Source organism: Dreissena polymorpha, unplaced genomic scaffold (genome assembly GCF_020536995.1).
Source record: "Dreissena polymorpha isolate Duluth1 unplaced genomic scaffold, UMN_Dpol_1.0 chrUn007, whole genome shotgun sequence".
In the NCBI taxonomy this organism is placed as follows: Eukaryota; Metazoa; Mollusca; class Bivalvia; order Myida; family Dreissenidae; genus Dreissena; species Dreissena polymorpha.
In genome coordinates this window covers 507,261-527,862 of record NW_026273321.1, presented here as the reverse complement: position 1 = coordinate 527,862, position 20,602 = coordinate 507,261, and the positions used below count along the sequence as shown (strand labels likewise).

The following is a 20,602-nucleotide window of genomic DNA, read 5'->3' as shown; positions in this document are numbered from 1 at the left end:
TATGGAACGACACGACGTTGTCCCAGAGCATGGCTAAAATAATTCAAAATGATCATTTTCTTCTTCAGAATCTGTTAGCACGGGGGCGGCCCGGAAGTTGATAGCAGGCACAGAGTCAGAGGAGTTGCCTGCCCTTGAGCTGCCCCAGACAGCCCCACTGCCCTCAGAGGGCGTGGAGTACTCCAACTTCTCTGCCAACACCATCAAGCAGCTCATGGACAAGCTTACTGGGCTCGTCTACAGGAGAATCAGGGAGTAAGTGGCGCGTAGCGTTCAAGTATCACATGGCTGGAGTTTTATAACCCAGCTGTGTGGGAGCAAATTGAAGTCTGACGGCAATTGTCATTGGCTTTGTCGACTTTATTGTTTTAAGTATATGGATCCATGAGTCTTTCTAAATTTTTGAAAGGCTAAGGGGTTTTGCGCCGGTTTTATATATCAAGGACATTTAAACATTAACACTGGTGGATGCTTAATTTAAATCATATGGATGTTGCGATGTCAAACTAGTTGTTTTCAGCAACATTCCGAAACTTTTTTGTCCATGAAGATTTAATTTTAAAGAAAGGGGATTCATGTCGAAACATTTTGTATGATGTTTATTCTCATCTTTTTATCTGTAGTTAAGATAGGAAATACAAAACAACGAAGAAAACATTTTGATGTCAAACAAATGTATGCAAGAACAGATTATTTAGGACACACTATACTGGATTTTCTAAAAATGTCTGGATTATAGTTGTTAATATTGTAATTATTAGTTTTAATGGTTTAGTTTTGGTTTCTTTTTTGTAACATTTAATTATACAGTAAAAACTTTGATATTTAGTCAAAATGTGTGAATTCCCAATTTTTTTTAATTTTAGTCGTATTTTGTGAAATATGAACTGAAGGAAGTGCTTAATTTATTATAAACCTGACCTGTTTCTTGGATCTCAATATTCGAAAAGCCTGGGACTGTCCCAGACTTTGATTCACCCAAATTTTATTGCACATTAACCTTTTACCTTTCAGAAGCAAAATGTAAATTTATTTATGCAAGCTGAGCCTGCGAGTATCTTGCAGTCCGTTCAGGTTTTATGCTTTTTTCTGCTCATCATTATCTTAGGGTTTGAAATGAAGCTTTAACAATTTGAGACGATTAAGATTGGTCATTAATTAAATTTGATTTTCTAAAGGACAGCTTAAAGGTCTAAATGCCTATCTGAATGGTAAAGGGTTAAGAAAATACAGTTTATGCTGTATAGATTCAAGTCAGTGTTGCTGTTTGCTATGCAGGAGTCTGTATGAGGAGGACTGCCTGCTGTTTGCCACCCTGCTGTGTCTGAACATCCAGGCAGAGGGCGGTGAAAACTTCACCAGTGAAGAGATGTCACTCCTACTCCAGGGTAAGCTGTGGGCAATCACTTACATGTTTACATTTTAATGGAATGTGTTGGATTGTGTCGATAATATTGTTATATGGTAATAGGTTTGTTGGAATTTGCCACCATAACTATAATTTTAATGAGTATTCTCCAATGACAAGGTTTTGGTAGCCTAGGTTTACTTAAGCAATTGTTAGCTTGGCTATTTTCGGAGAAAACCCGAGGTATTGTCAAAGCCAGCTGGTCGTGTCGTCCGCCGTAGGCGTTGTGCTAAAACCTTAACATTGGCTCTAAAATCAAAGTGCTTCCACCTGCAGCTTTGAAACTTCATATGTAGATATATATGAGTTCTACACGCCACACCCATTTTTGGGTCACTAGGTCAAAGGTCAAGGTCACTGTTACCTCTAAAAAAGTAAAAATATTTCTGACAAGCTTTCATTCATTCAAAACTGCACCCGCAGCCGAGGGTTTGCACCCGTTATGCGGTGCTCTTGTGTTGATATTGGCCCAGTGGACAATTTCATTTGATATCTGCATAAATTACCTGTTCATTAAATTTTTTGTATACATTTTATCTGATTTTGAATTTACGATAATCATTGTTTAAGCATGAAGCTGCGTTGTTTGGAATAATTTGTCTTGTTAAGGTATGCTGCTGCCTTTGTAAGATATGCATCTGCTTGGTTTGTTATGCAGCATCATGTTTGTGTCATGCAGTTGCTCTGTTTGGACGTGCATTTGCTGAGTGACTTAAAGCAATAAAGCAAATAATCACCAGCTTAGTATTCAAAATGTATTATTGTTTCAAGCTTGCTGGTTTTGTTTTCAGGCAACCCTGGTCTGGGCATGCAGCTGACGCTTGCTGATTTTGACTGCAAGGACGAACCGCCAGATTGGATGCCCCAGGAGAAATGGGAGGACATCCTGGCTCTCTCTGTGCTCCCAGGACCCCTCGACAGCCTGTGTGTGAACTTCGCCATGAACTCTGATGCGTGGAAGGCCTGGTACAAGGCTGACTACCCTGAGAGGGAACCACTGCCTTTGTCCTTGACTGGTGCTGGTACATCAGTTGGTAAGTACAGGAACCACTGCCTTTGTCCTTGACTGGTATTGGTACACCAGTTGGTAAATACAGCCTTTGCCTTTGTCCTTTACTGGTGCATGTACATCAGTTGGTAAATACAGATTTTGCCTTTGTCCTTGACTGGTGTTGGTACATCAGTTGGTAAATACAGCTTTTGCCTTTGTCCTTTACTGGTGCCGGAACATCAGTTGGTAAATACAGCTTTTTCCTTTGTCCTTGACTGGTGTTGGTACATCAGTTGGTAAATACAGCCTTTGCCTTTGTCCTTGACTGGTACGGGTACATTAGTTGGTAAGTACAGAAACCACTGCCTTTGTCCTTGCCTGATGCCTGTACATCAGTTGGTAAATACAGCTTTTGCCTTTGCCCTTGACTGGTGCTGGTACATCAGTTGGTAAATACAGCTTTTGCCTTTGTCCTTGACTGGTGCTGGTACATCAGTTGGTAAATACAGCTTTTGCCTTTGTCCTTAACTGATGCTGGTACATCAGTTGGTAAATACAGCTTTTGCCTTTGTCATTGACTGGTGCCTGTACATCAGTTGGTAAATACAGCTTTTGCCTTTGCCCTTGACTGGTGCTGGTTCATCAGTTGGTAAATACAGCTTTTGTCTTTGTCCTTGACTGATGCTGGTACATTATTTGGTAAATACAGCTTTTGTCTTTGTCATTGACTGGTGCCTGTACATCAGTTGGTAAATACAGCTTTTGCCTTTGCCCTTGACTGGTGCTGGTTCATCAGTTGGTAAATACAGCTTTTGTCTTTGTCCTTGACTGATGCTGGTACATTATTTGGTAAATACAGCTTTTGTCTTTGTCATTGACTGGTGCTGGTACATCAGTTGGTAAATACAGCTTTTGCCTTTGTCCTTGACTGGTGCTGGTTCATCAGTTAGTAAGGATAACATCTGACTTTGACATTTACTGGTGCTGGTACATCATTTCGTAAATACAGTTTTTGCCTTCCTCCTTTACTGGTGCTGTACATCAGTTGGTAATGCAGCCTTTGCCTCTGTCATTGACTGGTGCTGGTACATCATTTGGTAAGTACAGGAACCCCTGCCTTGTTCTCGACTGCTGCTGTTACTTCAGTTGGTAAGTATAATAGTTTCTTAGATGAAACCTTTGTCATTGTCTTCGACTGTTGCCCATATATATCAGTTGGTAAGTACATAGTGTGTATAATATTTTGAAAATTATTTATTGATTTGAATTTACATTTAACATGTCTGCAATGTTTTCATCATTCAATATTCCTATATGACAGTTTCACAGATTTGTTTAATACTAGCATTGATAAGTATTGGATGCAAGCAGTATCTTTAGTTCAGCTGACTACATTCAAATAACAAGCTGAATATTTAATGTGTACATGCTATTATCAAGACCAAGAAATTACTATGTAATTAATGTTGTTTTATTTGTGATGTGTGTATACTGTTAGACTAAAATACCATACCAGTCAAACAAAAACTTCTGACTTCTAGAAATGCGCCCCGGTTCAACAGAGAGCACAAGGAGTGAGAAGGACCATTCCAAGTCCCCGGACCTCGGCCCCATGACCGAGTTCCATCAACTGCTGCTCCTGAGAATGCTGCGACCTGATAGGCTGCCCATCGCCATGGCAAAGTACATCAACAAGTACCTGACTCTCAATCTACCTGGTATGTACCCCATGGTTTCTATCTAGCATTATGTGTTAAGAAAAACAAAAAGTTTTAATTCATCATGAGTTCATGTAAAGAATGTATATAAAAGCAATATAACAATGTAATAATCAGCAAAATATTACGCTTACAAATATTTTTTTTACATTCTGTAATTTTAGTAAACAGAACTAATGTGTTAATATAATCATCAATTTGGAGTCCTTGTTTATAATAATTAAGAATAAGCAATGTTTTTGTTCACATTTGCAATCCATCCAGTCCTTACAAAATATCCCATAGCTAGTTTCAATGTTGTGTGTCTATGAAGATAGACAGTTCAACCTGCAGGACATGCAAATAGTCCCCACATTATGTGTCTATTTGCAGACCAGATAGAGTTCAACCTGTAGGACATTCTAATAGTCCTACATTATGTGTCTATTTACAGAGCAGATAGAGTTCAACCTGCAGGACATTCTAATAGTCCCTACATTATGTGTCTATTTACAGAGCAGATAGAGTTCTACCTGCAGGACATGCTAATAATCCCTACATTGTGTGTCTATTTACAGACCAGATAGAGTTCAACCTGCAGGACATTCTAATAGTCCCTACATTATGTGTCTATTTACAGAGCAGATAGAGTTCAACCTGCAGGACATGCTAATAATCCCTACATTGTGTGTCTATTTACAGACCAGATAGAGTTCAACCTGCAGGACATTCTAATAGTCCCTACATTATGTGTCTATTTACAGAGCAGATAGAGTTCAACCTGCAGGACATGCTAATAGTCACTACATTGTGTGTCTATTTGCAGACCAGATAGAGTTTAACCTGCTGGACATTCTAATAGTCCCTACATTGTGTGTCTATTTACAGAGCAGATAGAGTTCAACCTGCAGGACATGCTAATAGTCACTACATTGTGTGTCTATTTACAGACCAGATAGAGTTCTACCTGCAGGACATGCTAATAATCCCTACATTGTGTGTCTATTTGCAGACCAGATAGAGTTCTACCTGCAGGACATGCTAATAATCCCTACATTGTGTGTCTATTTACAGAGCAGATAGAGTTCAACCTGCAGGACATTTTAATAGTCCCTACATTGTGTGTCTATTTACAGAGCAGATAGAGTTCAACCTGCAGGACATTTTAATAGTCCCTACATTATATGTCTATTTACAGAGCAGATAGAGTTCAACCTGCAGGACATGCTAATAATCCCTACATTGTGTGTCTATTTACAGACCGGATAGAGTTCAACCTGCAGGACATGCTAATAATCCCTACATTGTGTGTCTATTTACAGACCAGATAGAGTTTAACCTGCAGGACATTCTAATAATCCCTACATTTTGTGTCTATTTGCAGGTCAGATAGATTTTAACCTGCAGGACATGCTAATAATCTCTACATCGTGTGTCTATTTGCAAACCAGATAGAGTTCAAACTGCAGGACATTCTAAAAGTCCTACATGATGTGTCTACATGTATTTACAGAGCAGATAGAGTTTAACCTGCAGGACTTGCTAATATTTACTTGATTGTGTGTCTATTTGCAGACCAGATAGAGTTTAACCAGCAGGACATGCTAATAATCCCTACATTGTGTGTCTATTTACAGACCAGGGGCCGTATTCCAGTAGCTTCTTAAGTTAAAAAATAACTTGAGTTGAAATATTGCGCAATATTTTTTCTTATCTCCGCCATTTTTCTTTAAACATAAGATGTCACTTAAGTTAAATTCTGGTAGCTTCATAAACTTAATATTATTTTTTTACTGTGAGTATTTTTTCTCATATATTTAAAATTAAGTTAACTTCCTTTAACTCTTAAAGGAATTTCTTTAAGAGAAATACTAAGCGTCTCATGTTTTATTTTTTACATTTCAAATTTAACTTAAGAAATTTATTTAAGAAATATCTTAACTTAGGTGAATACTTAAGAAGCTACTGGAATACAGCCCCAGATAGAGTTAAACCTGCAGTACATTCTAATAGTCCCTACATTGTGTGTCTATTTGCAGACCAGATAGAGTTTAACCTGCAGGACATGCTAATAATCCCTACATTGTGTGTCCATTTGCAGACCAGATAGAGTTTAACCTGCAGGACATGCTTATAATCCCTACATTGTGTGTCTATTTGCAAACCAGATAGAGTTCAACCTGCAGGACATTCTAATAGTCCCTACATTGTGTGTCTATTTGCAGACCAGATAGAGTTTAACCTGCAGGACATGCTAATAATCCCTACATTGTGTGTCCATTTGCAGACCAGATAGAGTTTAACCTGCAGGACATGCTTATAATCCCTACATTGTGTGTCTATTTGCAAACCAGATAGAGTTCAACCTGCAGGACATTCTAATAGTCCCTACATTGTGTGTCTATTTACAGACCAGATAGAGATAAACCTTCAGGACATGCTAATAATTCCTACATTGTGTGTCTATTTACAGACCAGATAGAGTTTAACCTGCAGGACATTCTAATAATCCCTACATTGTGTGTCTATTTACAGACCAGATAGAGTTTAACCTGCAGGACATACTAATAATCCCTACATTGTGTGTCTATTTGCAGACCAGATCGAGTTTAACCTGCAGGACATGCTAATAATCCCTACATTGTGTGTCTATGTGCAGACCAGAAAGAGTTCAACCTGCAGGACATGCTTATAGTCCCTATGTTGTGTGTCTATTTGCAGACCAGATAGAGTTCAACCTGCAGGACATGCTCAAAGACTCCAAGCGCCACCTGGGGGTTCTGCTGTTGCTGCCGGCGCGCATGGACCAGCCCAGCGCCAACCCTGTAAATCGCCTGCGCCTCACACACCCTCCAGTGGAAGTGCTCCTTAAACTAGCCAAGGTCAGATACCAGCAGACATAATAAGGGCCTTGCTGTGGGGAAACCGGTCATAATGCATGTGTGTAAAGTGTTGTCCCAGAATAGTCTGCACAGACTAATCAGGGACGACACTTACCTCCTTAACAGAATTTTTGCAAAGAAGGGACTTCTTTTAAATGAAAAATACCATTTAAGCAGATAGTGTCTTCCCTGATAAGCCTGTGCAGACTGGACTGCAAAGTCTTATCTGTGACGACGCTTAACACACATGCACTATGCCCAGTTTTCTAAGAATACAACTCACATATAATTTTGTTCTGTTCAACTCATACTATCTTAACTAAACTTTATAACATTGTGTCTTAAAAATAACAATGGCCATGTTTGTTACAAATCAACTCACCACAGGTTTTGGTTTTGTCAAGTCTTAGTTGGCCTTTTTTGAGCCTCTTCTACTATCAGTTATTTCTGCTAATGTTAGTCCAAAACATGTTACCTGATTATCACTTAACTTCACTCTGTTGATTATTTTTATTGTTTGAGAGTTTAGCATATAAGCCAAGTTTTTAAACGATTCTACATTAACACAGGTACTATTAATTTATCTCAAGTTTGCTTTTAACCTGTGTCTTTTTGCAAGTCTTTTGCAGTTTCAATGTAATAACAAAAGAATACACCGCAATTTTTTGTGCTTGTTGCTAAACGCATATGCATAAAGTGCTTGTGCAGTCGAGACAGGGACGACACATTCCGCTTTAATGTTTTTTGTTTGTTTTAAAGAAAGTCTATTATTAATAAAAAAGCAGTTTAGGCAGAGATTGTCGTCCCTGATTAGCCTGTGGGACACTTTACAAACATGCATTAAGCCCAGTTTGTGTATGTTTTTCCAGAGGTTCGGTGTAGACGTGGAGCATGCCCTGATAGGGGAGGGCAGTGAGGTGTTGGTAGAGGAAGCAATAGACACGGCTGACAAGAAGGATGGCTGGGTGGTCATCCAGGGACTGCACCTGGCTCCGGAGAAGTTCTTTCACCAGCTCAAGAAACACCTTGTCAGGGTGTACAGGAGCAGGGAGAAACTCAGAGGTATGTTGTCACATGAGCCTCGAGGCTAGAAAAGCTGGACTTGATAAATGTGTGTTAAGTGTCATCCCAGATTAGCCTGTGCAGTCTGGAAAGGCCCCTCTTGGACAACACTTTCAGCTGTTATGGTATTTTTTTGTTTGAAGGAAGTCTCTTCAGTATACAAATCCAGTGTGGATGGAAAGTGTGGTCCCTGATTAGCCTGTGCTGACTGCACAAGTTTATCTGGGAAGACAGTATGCATTTAGCTCAGTTTTCCCAGAATTAGGCGCAAATGAAGGCCCCAGGGCTTCAAAGCTACCATGACTATGAACTTGCTCAAGCTTAATTTTAGTCTTAGTCTTACACATTCAGTTAATGAAAAATCAAAGTCAAAATTCTTATTAGGCAAACTTTTTCTTGAGATTAATGTAGTCTTGCACATTCAGTTAATGACAAATCAATGGTAGAATTTGTATCAGGCAAACTTGAGATTAATGTTGAGATTGCAAACTTTTTATTGTCCTGGCCAATGCATAAGTGTTTAAGAATATACATTTGAACAACGTTATTTCAAAGCCGTTTGAACCTTCAAAAATAGTTTTGAAACAGAAAAGTTAAAATAGCAATGTTCTATTTTGTACTTCTATATTTTATTGTAGAGCATGCAAATTGCTGTATATATATAAGTTGAAATAGTTTGGATGTTAATGCGGGAAAATACTATTGTAGAGACTATAGAAATAGAAAAGCTCTATAATTATTTGGTTCAATGTGTACATACTGAACATATAAAGATATCAAAGAAACAAGTATTATTTTACTAGCATTCCTACATGACTGCTGTTCCAAATATGCATAATATTGCATAGGTTTTATTAGTCCCCTACCGGTTTCACCGGAGGAGACTTATGGTTTGCGCTCTGTCTGTCTGTCTGTCAGTCTGTCCGTCACACATTTCTGGATCCTGCGATAACTTTTAAAGTTCTTAATTTTTTTTCATGAAACTTGAAACATGGAAATATGGCAATATGGACATTATGCACGTTATTTCATTTCGTTTCTACATAAAAAATTCTGGTTGCTATGGCAACAAATAAACTAGAAATACTGCTGAAAATGGTGGTTTTCTGGATCCTGCGATAACTTTTTATTAAATTCTTAATATTCTTTCATGAAACTTGAAACATGGATAGATGGCAATATGGACATTATGCACGTCATTTCATTTTGTTCCTATGTAAAAATTCTGGTTGCTATGGCAACAAATATATTTTAAAAATCTGGAATTTCTGACAATGGTGGAGCCGGTAGGGGACTTATATTGCTTGGCAATAGTCTTGTTCAATCCTGATATGTATGCCAAAAAACAATTTAAGACACAAAAGATTATTGGGCATGACTTCATTTTTAGCTTGGCTGTTTTCGGAGAAAACCTGAGGTATTGTCATAGCCAGCTCATCGTCCACTGTATGCCGTCCGCGATGTGCTAAATCCTTAACATTGGCTCTAAATTCAAAGTGCTACCACCTACAACTTTGAAACTTCATATATAGCTGCACCTTGTTGACTTCTACATGCAACACCCATTTTTGGGTCACTTGGTCAAAGGTCAAGGTCACTGTGACCTCTAATATAAAACTTTAACATTTGCCCTAAAATCAAAGTGCTTCTACCTTTCCTGTCTTCATTTTCTTCTGACAAGCTTTCATTTATTCAAAACTGCACCCACAGCCGAGCATTGGCACCCGCTATGCTGTGCTCTTGTTAAATATAGCTGCTGCTTAGATGCGACTTTGAAATAAACATTGATTATTAGTTATTGATTATTAGGTAAGAAAAACAATAATGAGACCTACCTTTTAGATTTAAAAAAAAGATGCATCAAAATCAATAAATTATATTCGGAGATGTATATTTTAGTTAAATAAGTTGTTATTATTAGTATTGTAGTCTATCTACAATTAAGACTACCTTGTTGTTTGGTTTGATATTGTATTTGTGTTTCTATAGGATCTTTTTTGCTTGTTTTAGACTGTGTACAAGACATTAAAATTATTGACATAAAATTTTTGTTTTATGTTTATATATAGGTAAAAAACAAACATAATCATATATGCCTGTTTTTTTATTACAAGTTTTTCCTTGAAACTAAATCCCTGTTTTTCAATCACCTTCACAGCCAGCAACGCTGAAGAGAAAGCAAAGACCAGCAAGTTCTGTGTGTGGATCACAAGTGAGCCGTGTTTGCGCATCCCGAATTTCCTTCTTCTCAACCTTCATAAGGTGGCCTGGAACCACATCACGATGGATGTCACACAGCCTGACATGGCGGAGGCCACTACAGAGAATACTGGGGAGGGAAGCGAGCCACCCCTCGCCATCAACTACAAGTCTCCGGGCACCTTCCTGCATTCTGGTAATAGCAGTAGTCATTGAACCTTGTTCTGGGAAAAACTGTGGTTGATGCACCTGCGATTCGACCCAAATAAGCATGTGCAATCGTCAAAGACTAATCAGGGATGACACAGTTGGCTTTTATAGAATTTTTTGTTGTACCTTTTTATCAAGAATCCAGTTTAGGCGCTGGTTTGGTCTCTGATTAGCCTGTGGGGACTGTTTTCCCAGAGCTAAATTCAAATACTCATTTGAAATGAAAGCATGCCTGCCCTAGACATACACACGTAACCCCAGATTTTACTGCATGTCAGTAATTGTAGTAGTTCTTGAAATGTAAACAGTAAACAAATATTAAAGTGAAATGAGGCAACACAACTGGTTGCTATACTTGATTCAGCACCAGTTTATAACTGTTTTTATTACTGATAACTTCTTTCTTGTTCCATCACTTAACTGCTTGTATAAATCTCTTCCAACATGCTGGAAATTGTAACTAAATTTTTTGAACGATTCCTGCATTTTTTTGGAAATGAAAAAGTTCTTGCATGTTCATATGAAACTTATAAAAAAAACTAAAGTACATAACTACTCACACAACTAATCACAGTCTATCCTTTGTTGGATTAATAAAAAAAACTAGTCTTTATTTGTTTCAAAATATTATTTTGCTGATGCCAATGACAAGAGCATCAAGGCTAGCAAACTTGAAGCAAAGTTTTACAAAAGAAGTAAGAGCATAAGGTAAATTTGTAAAAACTCAGAGTGTTAACATTAAAAACTGTGTTAATAATTGAACAAAGATTAATTGTGATTTGTTGGACATGATTTGAGTCATATATTGGTATGTCACTGTTTTCAGCCATTGTGACCACCATGAAGCAAGTGCCTGCCAAGGTGTGGGAGGCAGTACTCAGTGAAACACAGGGCATCCGCAACATTGCGTTTGCTGTTGCCATCATTCAGGCCATGCTGGTTGGGAGACAACTGTTTGGTGCTCAAGGACTCACACAGTACTACCCTTTTTCAGGTAATATTTTAGAAAGTGAACATTAAATTTTGATCATTGATGTTCTTCCTAGGATTTTTAGATAATACTTTAAACATTATTCTTCTGAACTTCAGTTTACTAACACACAGGTTATATTGCCATCTTGTGTTTGCAGTCTTAAATATTGTGTACAATTTTGAATGATCATATCTATTGTAAATAAAACAATGATATATGATGTCATTTGCAGCTTGAGACAGTAATTGTATAACAATTATCTATTTCTCCAGCTCCTTATTGTATTTACAGCTAAAGGGTACCAAACAGACCTGGTGGAGATACTTATGAGCCATGCTCGTGAAAAACAAGGCTTTCTGCATGTGCATAAAGTTTAGGCCAAGATTTATCAGGGATGACGCTTTCTGCTTTTATGGAATATTTCTATTAAAGGAAGTCTCTTCTCAAGATAAATCCAGTCCAGGCGGAAAGTTTCAACACTTTCTGCACATGCATTAAGAACCCGTTTCCCAGACCATGAATCAAAAGTGTGTTTTTTAGTCTTGTTCTAATCTAAGTCTCTATTCCAATGTTCAGGTGTGCAGACGGGCCAGGCTATCTCGCTGGTATTGAGCAGACTGCTGCGCCCTGCAGACGACGCCACAGGAGAACCTGACAAGCAGAAACTCACTCAACTTATATCGCAGGTGACATGTATATGAGCTGCATTCTGGGAAAATAGGGCTTAATGCGTGTGGATTAAGTGTCATCAGAGACAAGCATGTGGAGTCTAGGCTTATCAGCCTGCACATGCTTATCAGGGACAACACTTTTCGTTTTAACTGATTTTTGCTAAGAAGAGACTGCAGTTAAACGAAAAATTTCATAAAAGTGGAAAATGTTGTCCCTGATTAGCTTGTGTGGACTTTACAAACATGCATCAAGCCCAGTTTTTCCAGAGTGTGTTTCATAGGTAATGCACAGCATGCTTTCAGACTGTGTGTGCTATAAGAACTTCCATCTTAATTAACTGTCCAACCCTTACAACTACTGCAAGTAAAGTGGGTATACTAGACCCATTACGGATGTCGGGAATCTGTAGACACAAAAATGTTCAATGAAGTTTTCCTAAATAATTGCATGCCATGTTCCTGCTACATATTATGACATGTGGCGTTGTGAGGTATTTATTTCTTCTTTGTCAAGCTTGTATAATAAACAATAAGGTATTTAACTAGTTAAATAAAAGTGAACATTCAACCGCAAAAGAATCGAGCCAGAAGTTATTTGTTTGCAATTGTTTAATAAGAAAGAATAAGAATCCATACAAATCAATCTAGCAATATTTGGTTCTGATGTACCTAGTTGCATAAGGTTTTCAGCTTGTATCTTCCCATTGTATTCGTTGTCAATAAGTACGGTGTGCACAAAGTATTTTTTTATACCCCCACAAACGAAGTTTATGGGGGTATATAGGAGTGAACTTGTCTGTCGGTTGGTTGGTCCGTATTAAGAGTCCGCTCTCTAATTCAAGTTGTTTTTATCCGATCTTCACCAAACTTGGTCAGAAGTAGTATCTACATGATGTCTAGGCCAAGTTCGAACATGGGCCTTGCCCGGTCAAAAACTAGGTCACGGGGTCATGTTGTGCGTTTTAAACATTCAGCATATTGTCCGCTCTCTAATTCAAGTAGTTTTCATCCAATCTTCACCAAACTTGGTCAGAAGTTGTATCTAGATGATGTCTAGGGCAAGTTTGAATATGGGTCATGCCGGGTCAAAAACTAGGTCACGGGGTATCTTAGTGCGTTTTAAAGCTCACCATGTTGTCCACTCTCTAATTCAAGTAGTTTTTATCCAATCCTCACCAAACTTGGTCACAAGTTATATCTAAATTATCTCTAGGACAAGTTTGAACACGGGCCTTTCTGGTTCAAAAACTAGGTCAAGGGGTCACTAATTGCGTTTTAAAAATTGAGCATGGTGTCCGCTGTTTTTTGTGAAGACGACATGCAAAATATTATGTGTCAATGCGGCATGTGGGGGTATTTGTCACGTCTGTGACAAAGCTCTTGTTTTAATTAACTTAGTGTTACATGTAATTATGCTTGTTTTTTATGTAAGTATTTATAATTTATGTATGTCCTCAATTTATGTTTCCTATAGCATGCACTATGGTCATCTTGCATGTATTGTTGCCATGCAGGTGGTCTATGAGAACACAGCCTACAGCGAGTTTGACCGGGACTATGTGATTGCTCTGGTGAGGAATGTTCTCCACAACATCTACACCGACTCGTCTGGTACACTCGTACTGGGAACTGTGGCTGTGCCTACACCCCCAGCCAATGTTGGCAAGTATTTGTATTGAGGATTAAGTGTTAGGATAGACATGGTTTCCCGGATGTGTCTTTACCTTGAAACAGACTGTTAATGATGCTGGGAAATAATGCCATTATTTATAGGTCATGACATAACAAAAAATGTGACTTTTTCCAATGAAAATTTTAAAAAGGCTTAACAAACATAAATGACAATGTGCTTGATTTCAATGTGATAACTCTGAATAGTATTGCTGGAAAAAGGAAACGCTTGACAAACTTAAATATTATTCATATAACCATCAACGAAAAAATACAATTGTCTTACTTTCTGATGATGATATTATACATGTATATGGAACTGGCTCTGGGAAAATGGGGCTGATTGAATGGACTCAAAGAGTGTCTAATATTAGCCTGTACACAGGCTAATATGATACAACTTTTATGCACATGCATTAAGCCCCATTTTCCAAGAGCAAGGCTTATCAACCACCAAGGAGTACTGCTGCCATGGCAAAACACTAAGCAACAGTTTTATTTGACAAATATACTCTCTCCAAGAATGCAGCATTTAGTGTAATGTCATATAATGATTAAGGAGTTCTTTTTTATCAACCTTTCTTACGGTACATAGGTAAATTGTCCTTGCATGTGATATTTCAGTTGTCCACAGTATTCAAACGTATTGATTGCCAGTTTGCAGAAAGACAAAAAGAAAACCACAAGGTTTAAAATAAATGCGTAATCACACCAAATACATCTCGGTATCCTGTATTTAGATTATTTTGCTTCTATTTTCCACAGACCCCATTGCTTTAAGTGTCTTCCCAGATTAACTTTTGAAGTCTGCTTATGCTGATCAGGGACGACACCCTGTGCTTATATCCAATGTTTTATCTATTATTCACAGAGCCCAGTGAGTATGCGTGGTGGTATGAGAAGAATGTTGATGAGGACTTCACATTGGCGGCCCTGCAGCTTCATACAAGTGTGGAGAGAGAGGCCTGTGTGGCTAGGTGAGTCCTACATGTATAAAGCTTGTTCTGGGAAAACTGGGCTTATTGCATGTGCATAAAGTGTCATCCAAGTTTAATCAGGAAGGCCTCTTTCAGCTTTTATGGAATTTTGACTTTAAAGGGAGTCTCTTCAAACATAAAAATCAAGGCGGAAGGTGTCGTCTCTGATCAACCTCTATTGTGTCCCACTAGGTGTCACTTCTCAACAAATCTGGGTGATATTGCATGAGTTACAAAAGAAAATATGCGTTTTTCATTTCATGTCAACTTTAGCTTTATAAATGATCACTAAACTTTAGCAAACATTACAAAAATAGGAATTTCATGGAAGTTGTTGAATATTCAGTTTATTAATGTTACAATCAAAATAGTACTTGAATTATCCTTGTTAATGTGTAAATGAACACAGATTATGCTCAATGCACTCTTTGTGTTTGTCAGCTCAACCCAGTTCATTCAGCACATGGACCAGATGTTCGAGACACAGAACATGGAGGCTGGAGATATTGCCACTTCGCAGGCTCACGTGGTCAACGTCAAGCGGCTGCGTTCCGCGCTGGACATCTGTGTTGAGGAGTTGCCTCCCCTGCTGGAGCTCGGTCAGGTCCCGGACATAGCTACCACAAGGGACTATGATTTCCCGTACCATCGCCCCAGTGTGATCAGCATCGCCACTGCCTCTAGTACCATGATGCCCGAAACTCTTGGATATGTTTTACTGCAGGTACTCTGTCTCTTTTAGATAAGCATTTATGTAGTTGGGAAACTCTTGGACATGTTTAACTGCAGGTATTTTTTCTCCTTTGGATAAGCATTTATGTGGTACGGAAACTCTCGGATATGTTTTACTGCAGGTACTCTTTCTTCTTCCAGATTTTATTTTTTATGCCCCCAAGGTGGGCATATAGTGATCCCATTTCCTTCCGTCTGTCTCTCTGTCTGAAAGTCCATCACACTTTGCGTTTAGGTTTCGAAAAATGCTCATAACTTCTATGTTGCTTCAGATGTAACCTTCATATTTGGTATGCATGTGTATATTGACAAGGCCTTTCCATAAGCACACAAATTTTGACCCCTTTTACATTGACCTTGAACTTAGGGTCTGTGTTTAGGCTTCGAAAAAGCGTTTTTTGGGGGCATATGTCATTCTATGGTGACGGCTCTTGTTCTGGAAAGCTTTTATGTCATATTATTGGACAATAATTACTTCATAGTTGACAGGGTAGCTCCTGACAAGAGTGGTTGCGCAGACTTGGCACAAGCTACACCTGGCATAATAACCATTTGTGCATTTCCCAAGTCATATCAGCTCATTACTCAATATAAACTGTCGATCTTTTTGTGAATTTAAGTCTATGATTTTGCAAAAGAAGTAAACATGTATGTCCCTTTGTCTGTGTGTGTCTGCAAAATACTGTTCCACTGTGGGAGCGTTCTTTAGATCTCCCACATAAACACCAAATTTCAATAAGCCTTAGGTGTTCCATGCAATTTAGCTAAAATAAATAGGTTAAAACTAACTCCCCTGATTTATTTCTCCCCCAGGAGTGCCTATGGCTGAACTCCCTGCTGTGTCACATCCGCCAGCAGATCAGCCAGCTACAGGAGCAGCTGCTGAGCGGCCCCGAGGCACTGCCCCGTGATCACATGACCTCTGTACTCAGTCTGCAGGAGGAGCATGTGCCTGTGTCGTGGATACACCCCAACTCACAGCCCTCCACGCACTCCCTCGTGTCATGGCTACAAGGTATGCATGTTTGGTTTTCTTTTTTGAAGAATAGTGCTCATTTTAATTGTTTGATATTTTTCCCAAAATAATCAATTTCTTAAACAAGTGAGAAAAAATGCTTTTTTAAATTATTAATGTAAGGAAAGTAAATGAAAAATATCGATTAGCCAGAAAAAGCACTTCATATTTTCTTTTGAAAAGTCTGTGAAATTTCTTATCAAATGGGCAAGTACTCTTGAAGTTATGTTACGTTAGAATTGCAGAATCTCTTATAAGTATGTTTATTCCCTTACACCCATCTACTTGCCTCTACTGCAGACATTGCCAAGCGCTACAGCCAGCTGCAGACTTTTGTGAAGTGTGGGATGGTGCCCACGTACACTGATAATGGCATCACAGAGAACCCGGTGATAGGTCACGGGCGACTGAACAAGCTCTGGCTGGGAGGACTTGTGAATCCAGAGGCCATGCTCACTGCCCTGCGCCAGGAGAAGGCAGTTGTCAGCCAGTGTAGCATTGAAGATGTAAGAGACTTCATATTTATTTGGTCTGGTATTCATTGTTTATTGATAGTAGAAATGTTAAATCAAATTGTGCATACACTTGTCTGTTTTTATTTCCTTACTGGACATTACTTACAGATGATACACCTTTCAGCTTTTCAGTCCTTATTGGGTATAAATTATACATGAAATATAGTACACATTTTCTTGTCTATACTAAAAAAATTAATAAAGGATGTTCTAAACAAATATAAACTTCAACGCTCCATTCATCTAGATCAGTCTGATTCTGTACCATAATTTTTGTTTGCAGATTGTGTTTGAGTGTGTGGTACTGGACACTGACAACACTGCAGAGTATGATGTAGACGAGGGCGGCATGTTCATCACCAACGTGCACCTGCAGGGGGCAGCCTGGGACTACGACAACGACTGTCTCATGGATGCCACGTAAGTACGACAATGACTGTTTTATGGATGCCACGTAAGTACGACAATGACTGTCTCATGGATGCCATGTAAGTACGACAATGACTGTCTCATGGACGCCATGTAAGTACGACAATGACTGTCTCATGGATGCCACGTAAGTAAGACAATGACTGTCTCATGGATGCCATGTAAGTATGCCTACGACTGTCTCATGGTCGCCACATAAGTACGACAATGACTGTCTCATGGACGCCACGTAAGTACGACAATGACTGTCTCATGGACGCCACGTAAGTAGGAAAATGACTGTCTCATGGACGCCACGTAAGTACAACAATGACTGTGTCATGGATGCCATGTAAGTATGACGACTGTCTCATTGATGCCAGGTAAGTACAACAATGACTGTCTCATGGATGCCACGTAAGTACGACAATGACTGTCTCATGGATGCCATATAAGTACGCCTACGACTGTCTCATGGACTTCACGTAAGTACGACAATGGCTGTCTCATGGACGCCACGTAATTACGACAATGACTGTTGATGCCAGGTAAGAGGTCCAGCTTGGATGGTTCTCATATCTAAATGGGTCTGGCTTTTTGAATAGGGGGCTTAATGCATGTGTGTTTTCCCAAATTAGCCTGTGCAGTTTTTCTTTACACCTTTTGCAACATATATTTAAAGATTTTCAAATAACATGGCACAAAAGATTACTATATATAACTTAGTATTGCATGCAAGGACTGTATTGCCATCTTCATGGTCAATTTGACACATTTAAGATCAAAATACAGCTAGCCTATTCACCCAATAGTCCAAACTAAACTACTCATCCAAATGTTGGTGTCTGCGCATTTGGTTAAGGTAAATGTGCAACATCTCCGTATAACTTTTTCTTCTTCAGGTATTCATTTGAAGGTTAGGATTACTGACAAAATTACATTACACTGCCATGCAATTTAGCATGATTATGCCCCCGTTTGTGCTTAAAAAGTTGCTTATGGTAAACGTGCACATCTCTATACCAACGTTTCTACTACAGTTATTATGTTAAAAATTAAGTAGTCACTAAGCACAAATATCTGAACCACAAGCCAAGGCTCGTGGTTTAAGTTTTCTAAGCCCCACTCAATAAATGTATCTGTATTCAACACAAACCTTGCATTCTATGTTTATCAGACCCCAAAACACAGCTCTTCAAAGAGTGAAATTCTTGTTTCAGCGGGTCCCTGTTTGCCATTCCAAGTATCTACCTAAAGCCGGTGTTGCGCACCGAGTCCCCTGATCCACAGACTCAAGAAAACAGGAGTAAGAAGATCTACAACTGTCCAGTCTACATGAACAGGGTAAGGCAATCTCACATTTGATGCACCATTATTTTATTATACCACATGGTGTATCATTCTTGAATAAAATATAGCAGCAATGGAACTTGTAAGTAATATAAAATAACACAGTTAATATTTTTCATGTTATAAAATCAAGCTATGATGTGCATTTTTGTTATCAAAATGTAATCCAATTGTTATTGATATTGACATACTTTTAGACCAAGACTTATTAAAAAAAGGCCAATGAAAAAAGGACAAGGCTTCCACTAGAGGCATATGCATTTATAGGGGCATCATCTTGTTTTGCCGTGTTTAAATAAAGAAATATGTTTGACTTTATAAGAATGACATTACATCATACATGCATTTTTTAAATATTTATTATCATACCAGGTAACTAGAGAAAGCGCATTGTGATTTTTCATTTTGACTTTTATGATTACATCATACAATCAATAAGAGATTCTATCATTCAGAGCCGTCAATACAAGATCACAGAACTGCAACTCAACTGCCCGCCCCCAGTGGACACCTGGTATCTGGCTCGTGTCGCCCTGGTACTGGACGCAGGTCTGCCTGAGGATGGCGTAAGGAAGTCACGCTCATACCTACTAAACTTGCGCCAGCCTGCCCTGATGGCCGAGGAGTCTGAGGGAGAATCTGAGGAGGCCGACGAGGAGCTGGAAGAGCTGGAACCCGATGAGGAGTCAGACACAGAAGAGATAGGACACTCTGAGCCTTCACAGCTCTCCTACAGGTACATGTTGGTCTAGATAGGACATTCTGAGCCTTCACAGCTCTCCTACAGGTACATGTTGGTCTAGAAAGGACACTGAGCCTTCACAGCTCTCCTACATGTACATGTTGGTCTAGATAGGACACTCTGAGCCTTCACAGCTCTCCTACAGGTACATGTTGGTCTAGATAGGACACTCTGAGCCTTCACAGCTCTCCTACAGGTACATGTTGGTCTAGAAAGGACATCCTGAGCCTTCACAGCTCTCCTACAGGTACATGTTGGTCTATATAGGACATCCTGAACCTTCACAGCTCTCCTACAGGTACATGTTGGTCTAGATAAGACACTCTGACCCTTCACAGCTCTCCTACAGGTACATGTTGGTCTATATAGGACATCCTGAGCCTTCACAGCTCTCCTACAGGTACATGTTGGTCTAGATAAGACAATCTGAGACTTCACAGCTCTCCTACAGGTACATGTTGGTCTAGATAAGACACTCTGAGCCTTCACAGCTCTCCTACAGGTACATGTTGGTCTATATAGGACATCCTGAGCCTTCACAGCTCTCCTAAAGGTACATTTTGGTCTAAATAAGACACTCTGAGCCTTCACAGCTCTCCTACAGGTACATGTTGGTCTAGATAGGACACTCTGAGCCTTCACAGCTCCCTTTCAGATACATGTTGGTCTAGATAGGACATCCTGAGCCTTCACAGCTCTCCTACATGTACATGTTGGCCTAGAAAGGACACTGAGCCTTCACAGCGCTCCTACAGGTACTTGTTGGTCTAGATAGGACACTCTGAACCTTACAGCTCCCCTACAGGTACATGTTGGTCTAGATAGGACACTCTGAGCCTTCACAGCTCTCCTGCAGGTACATGTTGGTCTATATAGAACATCCTGAGCCTTCACAGCTCTCCAACAGGTACATTTTGGTCTAGATAAGACACTCTGAGCCTTCACAGCGCTCCTTCAGTTACATGTTGGTCTATATAGGACATCCTGAGCCTTCACAGCTCTCCTACAGGTACATTTTGGTCTAGATAAGACACTCTGAGCCTTCACAGCTCTCCTGCAGGTGCATGTTGGTCTAGATAAGACACTCTGAGCCTTCACA

General features: G+C 39.3%; 1 protein-coding gene and 1 long non-coding RNA gene across 3 annotated transcripts in view; one reads left to right on the top strand and one right to left on the bottom strand.

Annotated features, from left to right (window-relative positions):
- Nucleotides 1-20,602, top strand: part of LOC127863384 (dynein axonemal heavy chain 11-like) — a 157,023-nt gene that overhangs the window by 129,833 nt on the left and 6,588 nt on the right. For both annotated transcript variants that reach the window (XM_052402895.1, XM_052402894.1), the window contains 17 exons: nt 69-255; nt 1,279-1,388; nt 2,200-2,442; nt 3,941-4,117; nt 6,818-6,978; nt 7,848-8,040; nt 10,199-10,435; nt 11,276-11,443; nt 11,999-12,108; nt 13,608-13,755; nt 14,636-14,741; nt 15,183-15,465; nt 16,287-16,488; nt 16,789-16,994; nt 17,287-17,423; nt 18,632-18,755; nt 19,217-19,497. In XM_052402895.1, coding sequence (XP_052258855.1) covers nt 69-255; nt 1,279-1,388; nt 2,200-2,442; nt 3,941-4,117; nt 6,818-6,978; nt 7,848-8,040; nt 10,199-10,435; nt 11,276-11,443; nt 11,999-12,108; nt 13,608-13,755; nt 14,636-14,741; nt 15,183-15,465; nt 16,287-16,488; nt 16,789-16,994; nt 17,287-17,423; nt 18,632-18,755; nt 19,217-19,497 — 3,073 coding nt within the window. The remainder of the gene's footprint in view (nt 1-68; nt 256-1,278; nt 1,389-2,199; nt 2,443-3,940; nt 4,118-6,817; nt 6,979-7,847; nt 8,041-10,198; nt 10,436-11,275; nt 11,444-11,998; nt 12,109-13,607; nt 13,756-14,635; nt 14,742-15,182; nt 15,466-16,286; nt 16,489-16,788; nt 16,995-17,286; nt 17,424-18,631; nt 18,756-19,216; nt 19,498-20,602) is intronic.
- On the bottom strand, nt 4,897-6,643 carry LOC127863385 (uncharacterized). The gene is made up of 3 exons (XR_008041040.1): nt 6,587-6,643; nt 5,374-5,435; nt 4,897-4,939 (listed from the first exon to the last, which is right to left on the bottom strand). It is a non-coding gene; the product is annotated as an uncharacterized LOC127863385 (long non-coding RNA).